This window comes from Heterocephalus glaber, unplaced genomic scaffold (assembly GCF_053883595.1).
Source record: "Heterocephalus glaber isolate CG9 unplaced genomic scaffold, H.glaber_assembly_v1.0 deba00001687, whole genome shotgun sequence".
Lineage (NCBI taxonomy): Eukaryota > Metazoa > Chordata > Mammalia > Rodentia > Bathyergidae > Heterocephalus > Heterocephalus glaber.
Window position 1 is genome coordinate 13,005,543 of NW_028258412.1, and position 19,743 is coordinate 13,025,285.

At 41.2% G+C, this 19,743-nt stretch overlaps 1 protein-coding gene across 1 annotated transcript in view; it reads right to left on the reverse strand.

Annotated features, from left to right (window-relative positions):
* Nucleotides 1-1,344: 1,344 nt before the first annotated feature.
* The window catches only part of Rnf10 (ring finger protein 10), a 39,940-nt gene continuing 21,541 nt past the window's right edge, over nt 1,345-19,743 (reverse strand). Inside the window, exons 4-17 of the mRNA XM_004843660.4 lie at nt 19,198-19,288; nt 17,572-17,756; nt 17,356-17,492; nt 14,930-15,090; nt 13,161-13,286; nt 12,617-12,890; nt 12,302-12,435; nt 10,617-10,734; nt 10,280-10,381; nt 9,024-9,179; nt 6,311-6,411; nt 2,696-2,750; nt 2,450-2,608; nt 1,345-1,633 (exon numbers count right to left, since the gene is read on the reverse strand). Of these exons, the coding sequence (XP_004843717.2) occupies nt 1,557-1,633; nt 2,450-2,608; nt 2,696-2,750; nt 6,311-6,411; nt 9,024-9,179; nt 10,280-10,381; nt 10,617-10,734; nt 12,302-12,435; nt 12,617-12,890; nt 13,161-13,286; nt 14,930-15,090; nt 17,356-17,492; nt 17,572-17,756; nt 19,198-19,288 (1,876 nt within the window). The 3' untranslated portion in view covers nt 1,345-1,556. The remainder of the gene's footprint in view (nt 1,634-2,449; nt 2,609-2,695; nt 2,751-6,310; nt 6,412-9,023; nt 9,180-10,279; nt 10,382-10,616; nt 10,735-12,301; nt 12,436-12,616; nt 12,891-13,160; nt 13,287-14,929; nt 15,091-17,355; nt 17,493-17,571; nt 17,757-19,197; nt 19,289-19,743) is intronic.

Consider the following 19,743-nt stretch of genomic DNA (forward strand, 5'->3'; position numbering starts at 1 on the left):
CTTCATTTACCCTGGAGAATTTTTTTGGTACCGGAGATTGAACTCGGGATCTTGTGCTTGTGAGGTAGGTGGCAGAACCACTGAGCCAATTACCAAGCCCTAACCCTGGAGAATTTCTGACCCAAAATTTCTCAAAAATGGCAAGTAAAGCTAAGCTCTGCTTTAGGCCTGACACCAGAGAAAACAAGTCCACAGGGGCAGAACTGCTCAAACTCATAGTAGCTGTTATTTTAACCTAAATTTCAAAGTCTGTGCTGCCGGGCTGGGGATTTAGCTCAGTGGCACCATGCCTGGCTCACAAGCACAAGGTCCTGAGTTTGATCCCTGGTACCAAAATAAAAACAAGACCAAAAAAGTATGTGCTGCCAAAGTGATCACTTTAACCTAAATTTAAGAACTGGGGGAAAAAAACCCCAGACTTGTCTAGCTGACCTGTGATGAACTTTTAAAACACCAAGAAGTAAACCTTGTGTTTGCATGTGATTTATTGCAACTGTGCTTTTTACATTCTATTACACCTAGAGGTCACTTTATTAAGCAGCAAAATAATTCATATCACGCAAATTCAGCTGAAACCAAGGCATAAGAAAGCTGCTGCAGACAAAAAAGGCACAACTCCAGGTGTGCTAGAATCCTGTTTCTACAACTCGGGCCACTGTCATATAAGCTTGATTTGAATGAGGAATGGCAGGTCTTAGTGATAATTACAGCTTTCCTTACCAAGGACAGGTTTAAGGGGCAGAGCTCTCCACATAGGCGCTAGGGGTTGAATCCAGAGGTTTCACAATGAGCTACATTCCCAGTCTTTTATTTTTATTTTTATTTATTTTTGGTACCGGGGATTGAACTCAGGACCTTGTGCTTGCGAGGCAGGCGGCAAAGCGGCGGAACCACTGAACTAAATCCCTGGCCCCAGTCTTTTATTTTTGAGACAAAGCCTAAGTTACTAAATTGCCCAGGCTGGACTCAAATTTGCAATCCTTTATCACCCTCCCAGAGTGCTATTTCTATTTCTTTAATAAGAACTGGGCAGGCAGGAAAGATTCGACTATTTTTAAAGAAAAGGGCTGGGGATTTAGCTCAGTGGCACCGTGCCTGCTTTGCAAGCCCAACATCCTCAGTTCGATCCCTGTACAAAAACAAAAAGACAAACTGATGGGTGCACTGAGAGACCAGGAAGGCCTGACACATGCTGCCACAGTAGAGCAGTGCTATACCACTAGTTTGAGCTGCTCCGATGGATGCTAAAAAGGGGCTCGAACTTAATTTTGGGTTGAGACAAATACTATACATGGGTCAAAAGACTAAACTGGCCACAAATTAAAATCTTGGCAGGAAGAAAGCTCTTCTGAGTGTCAATACTTTATTTTGGTGTAAAGATGGGAAGCTGGAAAATACACTGTATTTAAAATTTGCTTGGTTCCCTCTCACATGTGGAAACCCCCTCCCCCCACCCAAGCTAATCTGTTCAAACTCAAATACTTAAAAATTACAGCAGCAAAACGAAAGCACGAAAAAAAGAAAACCAGATGAGAAGGTAGCCTGGGCCAGTAGTGTCACTTGGTATGGACGACTGAGGTGCTGAACAGGAGCTTCTGTTTCTGTTTTTTCCTTTTCTTTCCTCCTTTTTCTTCTAAAGAGAAACAGAAAGAAAACTCACTTAGCTTACAGAATATCACCCTTAGGTCCTGGCCTTTTCAGTATTAAAGTGTTAGCAGGGTCTGGAATTAGACTGCCTGGATTTAAATACTAGTCATAGCATACACTATGTACTGTCTTTGGGCAAGTCACTTTACCTCCCTAGACTTTAGTTTGTCTGTAACTTGAGATTTACACCCATTTAATATGGTTCTGGGAAAATAAAATTAGCACAATGCTAGGCATATAAAGCACACCATAAACATGTTTCTTGGTACCAGGGATAGAACTCAGGACCTTGCACTTTCGAGGCAGGCGCCAGAACCACTGACCCAAATCCAAGGCCAAACATCATTCCTGTCTAATTGTGCAGACCTCAGAGTGGGGGTGGGCACTGAACCTGCCTTTTTTATGAACCAGTCTTTCCCAACTCAATATTCTAATGTACAGGCAGGATCATCTCATCAATACTGGAAGAAAAGAGCTCCTCAGAACTTCATTTCCAGGCTTCAAGAATTAATCCGGGGGCCTGGGATTCAGCTCAATGGTTCGGCCACCTGCCTCACAAGCGCAAGGTCCAGAGTTCGATCCCAGTACAAAAAAAAAAAATTAAACTGGGGCAGTAAACAGATGCTATATGACTAACATATAAAGTGGAACATTAACACTCAAGTATGTCGAAGACTGAGACAGACTCAGAGCGGAAAGAGCCTGACCAATCCAGGTATCCACTAGATGCAGGTAGCAATGACAATACATGTGTGGTAAGTAAACAAGCCCTATGCTGAGGACTCCAGTTCTCTGCCTTTACCAGAGAGGGGATCTGAAGTAGCTGGTGTGTCCAGTTTCATGAAGGCTGCTTCAATAGCTTGGCTGAAAGAATTCTGGAAACTGGGTACAGGAACGCGGTCAGAGTTATCACTCTCTCCATCACTGTCCATAGGGGCAGGAGGAACTAAGCTATTCTCATCTAAAAAACAAAACAAACCAGTGTTAGAATTCTAGAGCTTTTATTGCAAGGAGCCAAACTTACCCTTCACCAGCAGACCCTTCTCACCTTTCTTTGGAGTTTTGGGCCACACATCTGCTTTTGCTTTTCCAACCCTCAGCATCTGCCAAAGTGGGAAGAGGAAATGAATTTAAGAATCTGTTCTAACTTTTTTCCTAGATGCTCACCTTCACACTAAAATGGTTAGGCTAGGGGCACCAAAACCAACCATCACTTTTGAAGATTTGCCAAGCACTTTGTAACACACTCTTTCAGTCATGTCCTTTAGTGGTACCTCAGCTCATGAACGGCTCATGAAGTGTTTGGCAAAATTTTGTTTTTGTTCATAAACTCTGCATCAGGTGATGAACATGACTGTGGCCATCTTTTCCAGAATCGTGGAATGAGTTAAATTTGTGAACCGAGGTACCACACTGTATATAGCAACTAATGGAAATGACAGTGCAACCCATAAGGTGGTAAAGCCTAAATTTCTCTGTTCCTTAGGAAATGAGTAAGAAACATTGTATCTATATGGTATGTGTAAAAGCTTCTCACTCAGGTTCTCAAGTTAGCAACACTAATTTGATAAACTTTGCTGCCTTTAAGACCCCTAAAAACATCAACCTGTTGGAATGAGCTATGTGTAGTAACCTCCAATTCTAAAACAAACCACCTGAGTATTGACCTTCCATAACTAAAAATTAAACCTTATCCTGGGGCTGCGGATTTAGCTCAGTGGTTCTGCTGCCTGCCTCATAAGCACAAGGTCCTGAGTTCAATCCCTGGTACAAGAAAAAAAAAATACCTTATCCTGAAATAGCCCAACAGCATTCATTACCCTTGTAGTCTTTGCTTTTCCTATAGCTCCTTAATCATTAATTTTTAGATTCATTCATAGACTATTAATTTCTCTAAACCACAACAATCCTACCCTTGAGGAAAACTATCTTCATATCTCCTGGCTAAGGCCAGCTTTCCAGTTGCTGAGGGGCATTATGAGTCCCATCTGCCAAATATGCCAGGCAACTCAGCAGGGTGCATTATATTCCTGGAAATTATCAAAAAAGCTTCCCACAGGATTGAAGTAGGAATCCCACATCCTAAAGCATATTTCCCATAGTGACACATGCATTTCATTCAAGATGAATTGGGCTGATAGATGTTGGTTTCATTGACTAACCTTTACTTCTAATGTGTCCTCTTGATACTTGGGAGTGTATGTCCAAATAATATGCATCTGAATCTTTATAGTTTCTCTCACCCCCAAATCTGGTACTGGGGACCAGGGGCTCCTGTGTGCTAGGCAAGCACACACCCAGCTCACCTCCTTTAAAATTTTCAAACAGGATTTCACTAAATTGCCCAGGCTGGCTGCAAATTTGTGATCCTTCTGCCTCAGCCTCTCAAGTAGCTGGATTACAGGTATGCACCACCATGCCTAGCTTGACTCATCGTACTCTTAGGAAGTAATTAAAAGAGTATCATCTTTGATTTATTCTTACCAAAAATGTTTTTTGGTTTTTTTTTTTCATTTTTTGTTTTGTTTTGGTACCAGGGATCAAACTTTTCATTGCGCTTGCACAGCAGGCGACGAAACCACTGAGCTAAATCCCCGGCCCTACCAAAAATGTTTTAAGTGTTTGACCTGAATGAGGAAAACAATCAGATCCAAATTGTACCAAACTATAAAACCTATAAAATGACTGGCCTGTATGTTTCAAAAATAACCACTTGAGGAATAGGGAAGGGGAGAGACTGGAAGAACTGTTATAGACCAAGGAAGCCAAACAGATATGACAGCTCAATACAGTGAGTGATCTGATTATACCCTGAATTGAAAATAAAGGACACAGACAAATAGGGAGATACAAATGTGTACCACACGAGATATTGTAGCAGCTGAATTTCTTGGACATGGCAATTGTGGGTTATAGGAATTTTAGGTTTTTGTTTTGTTCTGTGGTGCTAGGAAATTGGACCTGGGGCCTCACATATGCTACGCAAGACCTCCACCACTGAGCTATGGCCCCAGCCTAGAGAATGATTTCATTTGACATGTAGCTCCTAAGTAGTGGTGAGGTGCCATTGTCTCTGAAACTTATTTTGTACACAAAATAAAAAGCAAATATAGAAAATAGTAAGAACTGGTGAATCTAGGTGAAATGTATGAATGTTCTTATTACTAATTTTTTTTTTTGGTACTGGGGATCGAACTCGGGTCCTTGCGCTTTCGAGACAAGTAGTAGAACCACTGAGCTAAATCCCCGGCCCATTACTATTCTTTGAACTCTTTAAATTTGGAGTTTTTCAAAATCTAATTTTATTTACTTTTATTCATTAAGTTTACTGGTACATTTTAGGTATACATTATGATCACATTCATCTCAAAATCTAATTTTAAAAATTTAAGCATTTGGGTCAGGGATTTAGCTCAGTGGCACCGTGCCTGCCTCGAAAGCGAAAGGTCCTAAGTTCGATCTCCAGTACCAGAAACAAAAACAAAAATAAAATGAAACAAGACAAAAAAAAATTAAGCATTTGGGATAACTCCTGGGAGTCACTTGCTTTTTACTTCTGAAGTACAGTAATTAACTTCCAGAACTGCCCTCAAATTATTTCATCTCCCTTCACTGTAGGACCCTCCTTACCAAAGTTTAATTTCTGCTTATTTTCTCAGTCCTAACTGCCATTTTTATATGAGAAAATCCATATCAACTACAGAGAGGCCCCAACTAAAGATGGTTCAACTTTATAATGGTACAAAAGTGTACCTACCCATTCTGTTTTTCATTTTTGGTAGTCAATGAATTACATAAGATAGTCAACACATTATAATAAAACAGCTTTGTGCTCTAGATGATTTTGCCCAACTGTAGGCTAATATAAGTGTTCAGAGCATGTTTAAGGTGGGTGAGACTAAGCTATCACGTTCAGTAGGTTAGAGGTATCAAGTGCATTTTCAACTTAAAAATATTTTCAACTTAAGATGAGCTTATCAGACCTAACTATGCTAAAGAACTTTCAAGGCAATTATTCCAAACTAGTCCCATAGAAGTTCAGACTGACTTCTTACAGGGGCACTTCTCAACCTGCCCATCTATCTTCCTCAGCTGCCTGAAGGCTCTAATGGTGAATGTCTGCTTGTTTTAAGAGACTAATAAAGTGATCTGATATCAATTCTCACTAGCTTAATGTTTTCCCCACTGTACTACCCAAGGATGCTGCTTAGGCTAGTTACAGGATAACCAAGACAACCTTTCCCTTCCCCAAGTAGAAGAGTGCCCAGTTTATAAGACTATAATGATTTTTTTTTAAAAAATTAGAACTTAAGATTCTCCCCTTCAACTACTCTGTCCTCTTTGTTGTGTAAGCCTACAGTAATATCCAAGACTAAATCCATGAACTTCCCTCTTAAGAAAATCTCCCGCAATTATGTATTATAGTCGATGCAACATCAGCCTTTAAGTCTACTCCAACAGAGGGATGTCCACAAAATATATTCTCAGCCACTTCTTGCTGCCTAAACCACCAACAGGCAATTCCCTCATACCCATCAGATGATTCATTTTGTCCAGCTGTATCACAATGAAGGGCAACAATCCCTGGATGAGGTTCCCAGAAGAACAAGCAGCCGAGTTCATGTTAAATACCTTTGGGGTACTTCACAAGCAAAGGATTTACCTGGGCAAAGGAAGGGAAGGGAGAGTCTTCTTCCAGACTTCCAACGCAGAATGAGGGACTGCCCTGACTGGCAGGGGGTGACAGAGGGGTCAGCAGAAAGTCTGAAAGGAAAGCAGAGACCTGATTATATGAGTCAAGTTCCAAAGAGCTAGTGTCCTCCTGATAAGAAAGAGGAAGGCCAGGGATTTAGCTCAGTGGCGCTCCACCTGCCTCACAAGCGCAAGGTCCTGAATTCGATCCCTAGTAATGCCCCTCCCCCAGCCCCAAAAAGATGAACCCTGAATCATGTCTGATTAATTACCAACACGTCCTCCACTATGTAAACCTTAATCCAACAAATTCTGGCATGTTCTAACGAAGCCAAAAACATCATCTATGAACATCACTGATCAGTGGAGAAAGAAAAAACAACTTCACAGTTACAGCAGGACTAAGAGTCATGGTGGGATCCAGTTCCACAACAAGAACAATCCTTTTATTTTTTTATTGTTAAGAACAACCCTACAACCCTTTTCTGGGCCAGGGATTTAGCTCAGTGGTTCTGGTGCCTGCCTCACAAGCGCAAGGTCTGGAGTTCGATCCCCGGTACTAAAAAAAAAACCAAAAAAACCCCACAACAACCATTTTCTTACGCTACACTTTCCACAAAGGCTGGGCTCTCAATGCCTAGATACTCTGTCATGGACTTGTTTTATATGGATGGAAAAGCTGCAAGAAAAAGATAAAAATCAGGTCAGCCTTTATGTTCCAGCCAGCAGATGTCTTTGATCAGGGAATATTCAATTAGGACATAACAAATACATCAGTGAGATGCAGCATAAAGATGCAAACTTTCTCCCAGTACTCCCTAGGTGATAATACTCCTCTCTCCCCTTTCTGATCTAGAGTCAAACACTTCCCACAGATCAGTCTATGCACTGCCCTGGGTGTTACTGGGCAAGAGTAGAATAGACTTCCCCCCAGTAACAGACCCTTCCATACACATGTAGGGCTGTTCAGTACTTTATTCCTAGGACCACCTAGCTGCTCTTGCCTAAATACATTAAATGCCATACTTTCAAAAAAGCTAGTATATTAGCTCAGTGGTTTCGCCGTCTGCTGTGCAACCAACCGCAAGGGCCCAAGTTCAATCCCCAGTACCAAAAAAAAAAAAAAAGAAGAAGCTAGTATAGGTGAAAACAATATTTATATCACAAATAATACATCCAATGATCTACCATACTCCTTCATACAGAGCTCCCTTCTCAGTTAAGTGTAAGAGCACCATGGTTATGCAATCCTCAAGACCAGGTTCTAGTACCAGTTCATCTGTGAAGTTATAGGCATATAATCACAGGGTCACCGAATTTTAAATGTTACGATCTTCAATACTTTTTCTTAAAAATGCCTGACATTCTGCCGCCTGCCTTGCAAGCGCAAGGTCCCGAGTTCAATCCCCAGCACCAAAAAAAAAAAAAAAAAAAAAAGTTTGACAAAGTAAGTCTTTTATTTTGAGACTAGGTCTCACTAAACTGCCTGGTTAACCTCAAACTCACTCCTCCCGCCTCAGCCTCCCCAGTAAGCTGGGATTCCAGGAGTGCATCACCATATTCAGCTTGAGAAATCTTAAGTATCAAAATCTATCTGTCAGATGGTCAGAAAAGAGAACTCCCTGGAATTATAGCCAATAATGCTGGAGTTTTTTGTTGTTGTTTTTGCAGTACTGGGGATTGAACCCAGGACTTTCTCACTAAGTTACAGCCCCAGATCTTGAGACAGACTCTGGCTAAGTTGCAAGTTGCCCAGGCTGGGCTCGAACTTATGATTCTCCTGCCTCAGCCTCCCACAGTTCATATACCACCACACCTGGCTTAGCCAGTGTTTCATTTCATAACATTATAATAAATTACAACACTAATACATTCTCTCTGTAAGAAAAAAGTCTAAGTGTCTGCATGCATATATATACTTTTTTCTTTCTTTTTTTTTAAAGGGGAAAAGAAATGCAAAGATTCTTTGAACAACCTGTCTGGTATTTTATACACTTAGATATATAAACCCACAATGAAAAGTTTTGTTTTGTGGTTCCCCCACACACAATGATGTTTGTTCTTGTTCTACAACTTCCTTTTTTGTCCCCTTTAGTTCACAAAGACAGTGATTTCCTTCTCCAATAAATGTAAAGTATGTTAAAAAAAAAAAAAAGTAAAGTATGTCATAGGATCAATACTGTAATTTAGCCATTTCCCTACCAATAAGCTGTGTAAGTCATTTCTTTTTTCCTGCTCTAAATACTACTACAATAAAGAGACACATACAAAAATGCTTACAAATGCTGGGGATGTATCTCACATCTAAAAACTAGAAATAAGACAGTTGAGTCACAAGAGAGAATGTAGGTTTCCTACATTCCTAGTGAGCTACCTTGAAGTTTTGAGAAGTTGACAGGGTATAAGAAATCAGTACAGCTAATGGGAGAAGGAAATCAAATGGCAAGAATCTGATGTAACTTAGAACTACTCGGGTGCTACATGTGCTGATAATCACCATGAGTTCAAGGGCAGCTTGAGGTACATAGTAAGACCCTGTCTCAAAAAACAAAAACAAAACTACCCAGAGTAAGTTATTTGCCCAGAGACCACACTATGCCCAGAAGTTCAGTTGTAAATTCAGACACTAGGGTTTTTACTTCAGGTCTATCCAGTGGCTGATTTCTTAAATCTCAACTATTTACCTGCATGAGAACCTGGACTTCTGCTAAGAGGAGAAAGGGAGAGGGCTCCATGACCCTCAGTGCTGGTAGGACCCAAAGCAGAATCAGAAGAGCAGGTATATGAGTTGAAAGCAGGAAATTGCTGTAGATTCTCCAGGGGAATGTGGACCTCCGGATCTGCAAAGAAATGATAGTAATGGTAAGCCATTTACACAGTTCCTCAAAATTCTTCCAAAGCCGATGACAACCAATATGTACACTACACTCTCAAGAATCTGGAGAATGCAAACAGATGCTTTAAAGCCCAAATTTAGAATAATTGTCATTCTATAATATGTCTTTAATATAAAAGCCTTGTTCTAACTGTTAACAACTGAAGCTAGGTGTAGTGCACATGCCTGTAATCCAAGTACTCAGGAGACTGAGCCAGGAGGATCACTGTGAGCTTGAGGCAGGCCTGAACTACAGAGACCCTGTCTCAAAAAAGCAACAAAAACAACAACTGAAGTTGGGTGATAAGCATAGGGGTTCGGTATACTACTGTTTTATTTATCTGAACAGTTCTATAGTGAAAACATTAAAACAAAAAATCCTGGGCTGGTGATTTAGCTCAATGGCGCTGTGCCTGCCTAGCAAGTGAAAGGTCCTGAGTTTGATTCCCGTGGTGGTGGTGGGGATCTTGTCCTAAAACAGTTGTTTTCTCAAACTTTAGGGCACGTGCCAATTAGCTACCCAGTGTTGGAAGCCCACATATATACTTAAAACTAAATCCTTTCCCTAGCCAAGGATGCATATTTTTGGTACTATGTAGAGCTGCCTCCTTTAATGTGGGTGAGGTCCATGACCCACAGATTACAGGGAACAACTACCCTCAATATTTTCAACAGAGCTCCCATTCCCTTCCCTGGAACAGGTTTTTGTCACTATGACAGGATGAAGTTCATCTTCATCTTAACTATGAATAAAGTAACTTTACTATGTGTTACACATACTTTGACCCATATGAACTCATGAAATTCTGAAACAAGCCTAGAGAGGAGGCACTCTCCTGACTCACAGAGGAAGAAAACAAACGGCAAAGCTAAGCCATGAACTCAAGCCATCTGGCTCCTAGGCCTGGACACACAGCCCCATATAATGATTAAGCAGACTCAGTAAAAAATGAGAGTTAGGCCGGGGACTTAGCTCACTGGTTTCGCTGCCTGCTGTGCAAGCACAAGGACCCGAGTTCAATCCCCCGTACCAAAAAAAAAAAAGATGAGAGTTAATGAACTTACACTTGCCCTGTTTCTTGTTCTCCTCCATCTCAATCCTACGTTCTCGGCGACGTTCCTCCCGAGCCTTCTTCTGGCGCTGACGCTTCCTCTTCTCAATATCATCTGGGGGTTGGTCAAGTTGTGAGAAGGCAGACCCCAGACCACCTGATCAGTAATACCTCCCAGGTGACTAGTAGCTAAGTCCACACCTGTGGGCCCAACTGGACCAGACCAATGGAGAGTTTCAGCAGGTACTGACTCACGTACATACCACTCCTTCCATCTCTTCTCACACCAGGTTTCCCCAGGAGTCCTTTCCCCTTTACAGTCCACTGTAAAGTAAAATGGGCTTTCTCACCTGAGAATATCTCTAGGGTTTCCTTAGAGACCACAGGAGGCTGCAGAGCCAGTTCACAGATGCTGAACTCACAGGTGAGCGGCAAGTGAGAGAGATATCTATGACGCTGTCGAACATCCTACAGTGGAAAAGGGACCATACTCAACGAAGGTCAGGCCTAACTTGAGCAAAGGGTCCCAACCCAGATTTCCAACAGTACACATACATTCAGACAGCACTGGGACTTAAAATTCACCACAATTGAGGGGAGAGAACAAGAAAGGTAGAACAGTGTTAAGAAGGAAGGAAGGGCAAGAGGGAGGAGGAAACACAGGGAGGAAGGGGAACAGAGGAGGAGAGAAAACACTTGGAAACCACTGACAACTAATAAAAATCAGGTTTCCCTACCGAACGTTTAGCCCAAAACCGTAAAAAATGAAGCTTTCAATTTTTGTTTCTGTTTTTTTTTTTTTTGGTACCGAGGATCGAACTTGGGTCCTTGCGCTTGCACAGCAGGCGGCAAAACCACTGAGCTAAATCCCCAGCATCTATGCTTTTTCTGAGTATGTTCGATGGAAAGTTCACAGTGTTCAAAGTTTTTAATTTTTTTTTTTTTTGGTGCCAGGGATCGAACTCGGGTCCTTCTGCTTGCAAGGCAGGCGGCAGAACCACTGAGCTAAATACCTAGCCCTCAAAGTTTTTAATTTTGAGGCCTATAATTTGTGAACAATAATAAGGATAACTCCTAAAGACCAAACGTTCTCATGTGTAAATAATCTGACCATAACTCAGGTACCTGCTATGCTTAAAATGCACTTCAAGCCTGTGTAAACTACCTTAAAGCCTCAAAGGACTTCAGATTTTTTGGAGACTTCTCCCAGGGGAAAGGAGAAAGCAAAGCAAGAACAAGCTTTATCATGACCGAAAAGAGAGGATACCTATCTCCCCAAACTACAACAAACAAATGTTAAGATGCAGGGAGCAGCAGAAACTGACTTACCAGAACCCTGGCACAGTAAAGGAAAACCATGTAACTCTTAACAATTCACAGCATCATTACCAACAAAAACAGACTTAAAAATACAGAGGGAACCAGGCACAGTGATACATACTGTAATCCCAGCACTCAGGGAGGCTGAGGCAGGAGGATCACAAATTCGAGCCCAGCCTGGGCAACTTAGTTAGACCCTGTCTCAAAATAAAAATTCTAGACAAAAATTGATGTGTACACCCTTTAATACTGAAATAAATTTTCAGACCAACTTTTAAAAAATTCTAAAAATATCAATAAAGAACTGGTGATACAGCTCAGTGCAAAGGCCTTGAGTTCAATTCCTATACCACAGAAATTAGTTAATTAAAAATAAAATAAAACAAATAGGGCTGGAGTTACAGCTCAGAGGGAGAGAACTTGCCCAGCATGTTAGCATGTGCAAGGCTCTGAGTTTGATCCCTAGCATCACATACATACATACATACATAAATGCCTAAAAGCATATGGACTTAGCCTGGCTAGACCTACTCTGTAGACATTAGGTTAATGCTACTCCCTGATCCTCCTCTTCTTATTTATTTATTTATTTTTCTTTTAATTTTTTTTGGTACCAGGAATTGAACTCAGGACCTTGCGCTTGTGAGGCAGGCACCGGAACCACTGAGCTAAATCCCTGGCCTTTGATCCTCCTCTTCTAAAGGCAGGTCCTTACCTCAGACATGGAGTACCCGGCGATTTCCACCACAGTCGCTGAGATCTTCTCCGGGCTCCGCTCCAGGCTGCCATACTCTCGCACAAGGCAGCGCACATTGATGGGGTGCAGAAACATGTGCTGCCCATCCTCCGCTGAAGACAAGGGTTCTATTACACAACACTCTCAGGGAGCCCTCAGCATGGGCCCTCTCGTGGCTAGGCCTGCCTCTCCCTCCCCGTGCTGAAAGGCACTTCGACATACCCACCACCACCACCAACCCCGCCCCCCATCTAGCAGGGTTGCAACCCAGCCCTCCTCCTCAGGACCCCACACCTTGGTAAAAGTAGTAACAAGGTGAGCTGCTCAGGTGTGTGAAGCCAGGCTTAGTGACAGGTTCCTGCTGGCTGGACTCAATACAAACGGTCCCCTCCCCAAGATTGTCATCTGCTAACTCCGAGTCATCACAGGTCTCTGACAAACCCTCAGGCTCTGGTTCAGACACTGCTTCCTCCTCTTCTAGCAGAGGGAGAGCAAGAGGGCGAGGAGAGTCCAGAGAAGAAACTTCTGTGGTTTTCTCATCAAAGGCAGACAGATATTCTAGCACACCCTGGTGGAACAAACTCTGGGTCAAAAGAAAGTACACATTTTGTTTTCCAGAACTGATGTAGCAAATGTAGGCATATAAAGCTTCTTTGATGTTTATCTGAGATCTCACGTACATGGATTTAATATCTCAAGAAAGAATAGTAAACACACAAGAAATACTCATAGTCCTCTCTTCGCCCAAGACAGCTGAGATCTCACAAAGGTGCCTACTAGCTCAATGGCAGTATCTGAGGAACGGCAGCCATCTGATCTGTAACAGGAGCACACTGACCTTCCTGGGTTGAAAATCAGACTTTTTCGCCAAGGGAGCCATCAGCACTAGTTGTTCCAGAGCAGTAATGACACCAGGGACCTCCCCTCTGCTTTCAGCCAATCCTGACAGAGCCTCTTCCCGAGTCTAAAGTCACCAGAGAAAACACCAAAGAAAGTTAAATGCCATAGACTGGCAAGAGTAAGACTTTAAGACCGGGTGGGAAAGGTTTAGTTAGATACTTAAAATTCTTGCTCTTTGGGTTGAGAATGGCAGACTGATTAACTAATGTGCTTGACTGATCTATTATCAGTACACCAAAAAAGAGAGAAAAAAACCAAAAAGCAAAACACAATCCCCATTCTTGAGGGAAACCAGCCGCAAAAAATATCTACTACCCACAAAGGATGGTACTTTGGTTAGAATGTTTGACCTTAACAATACTACACAAAAACTTTCTGAACAGAAATTCAAGAACATAAAAATTGGCCTTCAAGTTTTTACAAATCATACTCAGAAGGCCAGAATAGGTGAGAGAGGTTGAGGTAGCCCCACTTAAGCCTGGACAATCTGGACAGCTCTAATTCTATGCAGGATTTCTTCCAAATAAAATGGCACTTAAATACTACTGCAATGAATGATGAAAGAAACACACACTCACACAATCAGGACAAGACAGGGGACCCTGCCCAAGGAGGACTTGGTAGTCAGAGAATTTTTGTTTTGTTTTTTGAGAAAGGATTTTGCTAAATTGGTAAACTGACCAGGTGGAGCTTAAACTTGCAAACCTCCTGGTTGGCCCCCTAGAGAGCTGGGATTACAGGCATGCATCATCACATCAGGTTAGAAATAGGAATTCAAATGGCAGCCTTACCCATTCTAGTTACATGTCCTTGAACAAATAAGCTATCCTATGAGTCCATTTCATCAATCATAAAAGTGGATAGTCACATCTGGTACTGCAGGAAACACAGCAGTTACAGATGTGATTTCAGCACTAGGCCTATTACATACAAACCACTCAATAAATGAGGGCTTTTATTCTCCTGATCTAGACTAGTGGTTCTCATAATGTGATCTGGGGATGAGCATCAATCACCCTGAACCTGTTCCAATACAAATTAGCAAGCCTACAGGGCGCAGGCCTACAGAAGCACTCTCTCAGAGAACAACCAAACAATCGTAATTCTCGTGCTTTAAGTTTAAGGAAGCTGTTGTGAAGGATAAAGAATCTTCACTCATAATTCTTGCTACTCCAAAATCCTCAGCAGGTATTGCTAAGGCCTGCTAGGCAGACCACAATACTATCTCCACAATGTCTCTCAAAACACCTCCAAAAAATCAATCTAGTATTTTTTCAGACATGAAAAAACCTACTTTGCTTAATTAAAAATATATCTAATCTGGGGCCAGGGATTTATTTAGCTCAGTGGTTCTGCTGCCTGCCTTGCAAGCTCAAGGTTCTGAGTTTGACCCAAAAAATTTAAAAAAAAAAAAAAAAATATATATATATATATATATATAAATATATATAAATATATAAATATATATATACCTAATCTAAAAAATTCCACTGTCAAAATTACTCAAAATCATTCTGATCTTTTCCTTTATGGCCTAAAAAGAGGCTGATAAACCGAGCCAGCCGTTCCCTCCCATCACCACACAAACCCAAGATGCGATAGGCTTTTTCAGTCATTGCAGGCTTATGAAGGGTTGAAGTAACTGCCCCCCAACAGAGTGGTAAAATTCAGCATCTCTGGTTTTTAGTTTCTAACACATCCTCTCACCTTGAGCTCCTGGATAGCTGCCTCAACAAAGCACGACTCGAGAGTGTGCTTCTCCTCTGCCAGTTGCCGCTCCAGGGCTACTTTCTCTTCCAGAACAACTCGATGCAGCACCTGCTCCTTAGAGGCCAGCAGAAGCTTGGAATACTGGCTGAGCTGTTCATCTACAAGAAGGTCAGCAAGATGAAACAAATCCAACACTCAAACCCTGTGATGGTGTGGCTAAAGAGAAGCTTTCTAACTCACAGCCTTTTTTCTAGTGAAAATTGAGTATTTGGCATAACTTAGATAACTCTAACCCAACTGATACAAGTAGTCTAAAGAAATCAGAGATAAAGTCAAATGTTCAGTTGCATAATGTTTAGTACATAAATACTGTAGTTAATAATCAGTTAAGTCCAAAAATAGATGGTTACACAATGGTATGTCTATTAAAGAGAATTTTGTGGGGTCGGGGATTTAGCTCAGTGGTGCCATGTCAGCCTCGCAATCACAAGGTCCTGAGTTCGATCTCCGGTACCAAAAAAACATTTGTTTTTGGTTTTCTAAAGAAGAAGCAACTAGTGACAGAAATATCTATGCTTTGTGAAAAATCAGATGTCAGACTAGCAAAACTAATCCCAATCTCACAAAACTGTATGTACATAAAGACTACTGTTAACATTCTGGAAAAATAAAAAATAAAAAACAAACAAACAAAAAAACCGGAAGTAAAAAAGCCCAGGGATGTAGCTCAGTGGTTTTGCCACCTGCTGCACAAGTGCAAGGACCCGAGTTCGATCCCTGGTACCAAACAAAACAAAACAAAAAAAACACAACATTTTGGGCACCTTTGGGTAAAAGGATCATGTATGATTTATTTCCTTTACTTCTTCCCTCATATTTTCTGTTATTTTTTACACAGTATACAACAGTGTTATCTTGACACCTCCTTGAAATTCCCTAAATGTTTTCCAACCCTATCCTGTACTAGCCAAGAGACGACAACATACAAATGAATACATATCCTTCAAACCTCTTTCTACAAATTTATATACATATATTCATATAGAAAATTTTCATAAATGATAAAATGATCTTTTTCTGCAGCTTATTTTCTTCAAAAACTTCATGATACATCAATCTATTCCATCCTTATCTTTTATTTAGTATTCCACAAAATGATATACTATAACAACTCCTTTGGAGAACATTTAGGTAGATTATTGCCAATTTCTTACCATTATAACCAAAAAATCCTTATACATGTCCCTTGATATAAATTATTTCCTTATACTTACATATGCATGTTAGGTTAACTATTCCAATCTTTAAATACTACCAAACTGCAAAAAGGTGTATCGATTTATTTCTACCAAGAATGGGAGCAGCTAGCTACTTTCCCAAGTCTTGACAAACCCCAGTGTTACCAGTATCTTTTTTTATTAGAAAAGTGCCAATCTGATGCACCTTTGACCTATATAACAGTCAAGCTAAATCTCTGTACATAAGAAGAGGTTACTGATTTCCTTTATAGGCAAATGCTATGTCACATGGTTAGCCCATCCTACTAGGTTGTTAATCAAGTTTACATTCAAAACATCTATGTTTGGGATGTTAATTGTTAGTTTTAAATGTATAAATCTTCCTCTATACTTATCAACTTTAAGGAGTCTTGTTAGTTTCATTTGTATAAATTTATCAATCTTAATCTTTTCTTTTATACCATTTATAGCACTACCCTGGTTAAAAAACCCATCTGTTATGGTTTGTGTGTAGATGTCTTCCCAAAGCCTCATAGTCAAAGATAGGGCTTTTACAGAGGTAGGTGAATCTAGAGTGTGATGCTGTGATTAAGGGTGTGTGGTGACTAAATCAGTTCACTATTTGGTTTGGCACTCCCCTAATCCCTAGACAGAGTATAAAAGAGGCAGAAAGTAGCTGCTAAGGTCCTTGCTTGCTTTGGTGCCTTCTGCCCACCATGAACTGTTTCTCAGCCAGGCGTGGTGGTGCATGTAATCCCAGCACTCGGGAGGCTGAGGCAGGAGGATCACTACGAGTTTGAGACCAGCCTGGGCCTACATAGTGAACTCATGGCCAGCCTGAACTACATAGTGAGACCCTGTCTCAAAAAAAAAAAAAAAAAAAAAGACATTGCTTCTCGGCCTTTTGGCTAAGATCAAGTGTAAAAAAAAAAAAAAGACTGGGCACAATGCCAACACTGTTCAATAAAGCCTGGGAAAATGAAAAATTACCATACATAGATACATATAACTGAACCAAACAAGAAACCAAGAGTTAAACCACTCTCTGCAAACTCCATTCTAACCTACTAGAATACTAACTTGGGTCATGCTGAAACTGGTTTGTCAAAGGCTAAATCTGACACTACAGAAGTAATAAAAGACTAACAGCTGTACTTAGGATTACCAAAATTTAACTGAACTCACCTCCTAGATGAATAGGATGGTCTACATTCATCCACTTGGACTTGGGCAAGGCCACCAATACTCCTTTCTCCCTTTTCATCAGCTGCATCGTAATGGTATCACCAACAACATACTGGCGTGACTCTGTGGCAACAACACTGTAACAAAGACATTTAAATGAAGCAGATCAAGGAATTTACAGACTAGGGTCTAACCTAGTAGCTGTCTCTGTCTCACCTCTTGAGATCCTTCTTATGCACAGAACTGTAACAGATGGGACATTTACTCCAGGTCTTCTCACTCAGTGAAAGATAATGCAGAATGCATGCCCAGCAGAAGATGTGTCCACAACGGGTTATCTTGGCTGCAGTAGGTGGATAGAGGCATATTGGGCAAGACGGCACTTCATGGCTACAGATACGCTGAAACACAATGGCACCAAAATTTCACTGGTCTCACAATCAACTAGGGGTGGTCAAAGTTAAAACTCTCTCCTCTCATCCTCACACACCTCTATTCAACATATCTTCATAAAATCATTTAACAATTCAGGTTTTATGAATGACAGCACTTTAAGCAAATCATTAAGGAAATCATAATGGTTTAATAAAACAAACATGTTAACAGGTGTTTAGAGATCCTACATTAAAGGGAAAAAAATGACAGAAATGTTATGAATCCACTTACAAAAAACATTTAGTATGTACACATACAGAAAGGCATTAAAAAAAAAAAGACATAAAAAGGGGTCCAAAAGTTTGATTTCCAACAAGTAAAAATCTTCTGCTTTAACTATGTCTCTATTTTTCTCTTTTTTTTTTTTTTTTGCAGTACCAGGGATCGAACTCGGGACCTTGCACTTGTGAGGCAGGCAGCAGAACCACTGAGCTAAATCCCCAGGCCTATGTCTCTATTTTTCAACCAATGCATATAAAGCTTAAGTTTTATAGGGTTTCTATGTCATTCTCCGGAGACTTCATAAATTTCTACAGTAATGGGAATCCAAGCTTTGGGGAGAAACCTGCTAGGAAGGATAAAAAGAAGGAAAGAAGGGAAGGAGAGAGAGAGAGAAAAGAGGGAGGGCGGCAAAGAGGAGGAACAGTGTTATTTTGAAAGTTATTCTATACCAGATACCCTGTTATCAGCAAAGAGATCCTAACTGGAGTTCACAACTTCAGTGGAAAACAAATTAGCAGTGACTTTGATAAAAGTTCAGCTGTGTGCTAATTTGACACTGATTACTAAAAGGGCTGCCAGCCAGGCACGGTGGTGCATGCCTGTATTCCCAACACTTGGGAGGCTGAGGCAGGAGGATCGCCCTGAGTTTGAGGCCAGCCTGGATTACATAGCTGAGTTCAAGGACAAACTGAACTAGATAGCGAGACCTTGTCTCAAAAAAATAAAAATAAAAAATAAAATGAAAAGGCTGCCAGTGGTCCAGGGATTTAGCTCAGTGGCACCATAACTGCCTCCCAAGCGCAAGGTTGTGAGTTCTATCCCCGGTACCAAAAAAAGGCTGCCAGTGGAGCAATATCTACATAACTGAATCCACCGGGTCAGGACAGCGATGGTCCTTCAGAGTCCCTGTCTGCTACTTCTCAAAAGAGGGTGTTGCAAAATATGACTGTGTACACAACCTCAGACCACCAGAACCTTTCACGTCCCATCCCTGCAGGACAATGTCAGTTATAAAATGAACTCCAGGAAGAAATGGGGACTGACCTCTGGGAAATGTCTACCATAATAAAGCCAGGCAGAAAAAGGAACTGGCAGCAACACAGCCAACAGCTGCTCTGTCACCACTACCCCTTTCTTTAGTTCTATCTCTCGCCAACAACTTCTAAGTTTGGCTGAGCTACTCACCACTTGTTCCACAAAGTCCCAGTTGACTAAGGTGTCAGGATCAGCAAAATGAGCTGTGTAGTCTTGGTCTTCGGACACCACAAATTGGCAGCTAGAAATAGGGAGGAAAAATGAAAAAGCAGACTGTCACAATCACCAAGCCCTCAACAGAAATTCATCTCTTCACTTATAATTCAAAAGCAGGCCATTAGTAGCCATGATTTGTGAAGTACTATACGAGAATTTGACCTGGCTCTGGAAGGATTCCAGACTCAGTGGGTAGCAGTCCAAACCCATGAACTATTTCTTCTGCTTCCAAGCCCAGCCAAGTTCCCTGTTGGTCTCCCTTGAACTAAAACTAACGCAGACTACGATTCCCTCAACGAGCAGTAAACAGATTTCCTCCTGCCACCCGCCACCCTTAGAGCCCCAGAACATGGCTAGTCTTGAAGACAGTAGAAAACTGTTCTCAAACAGCTGAGCCAGTTTATATAAGATGCATAATGCTTACTTCAGTCTAGATCCAAGGTCAAATCTTACAACTCATACTACACAAAGGAAACAAAA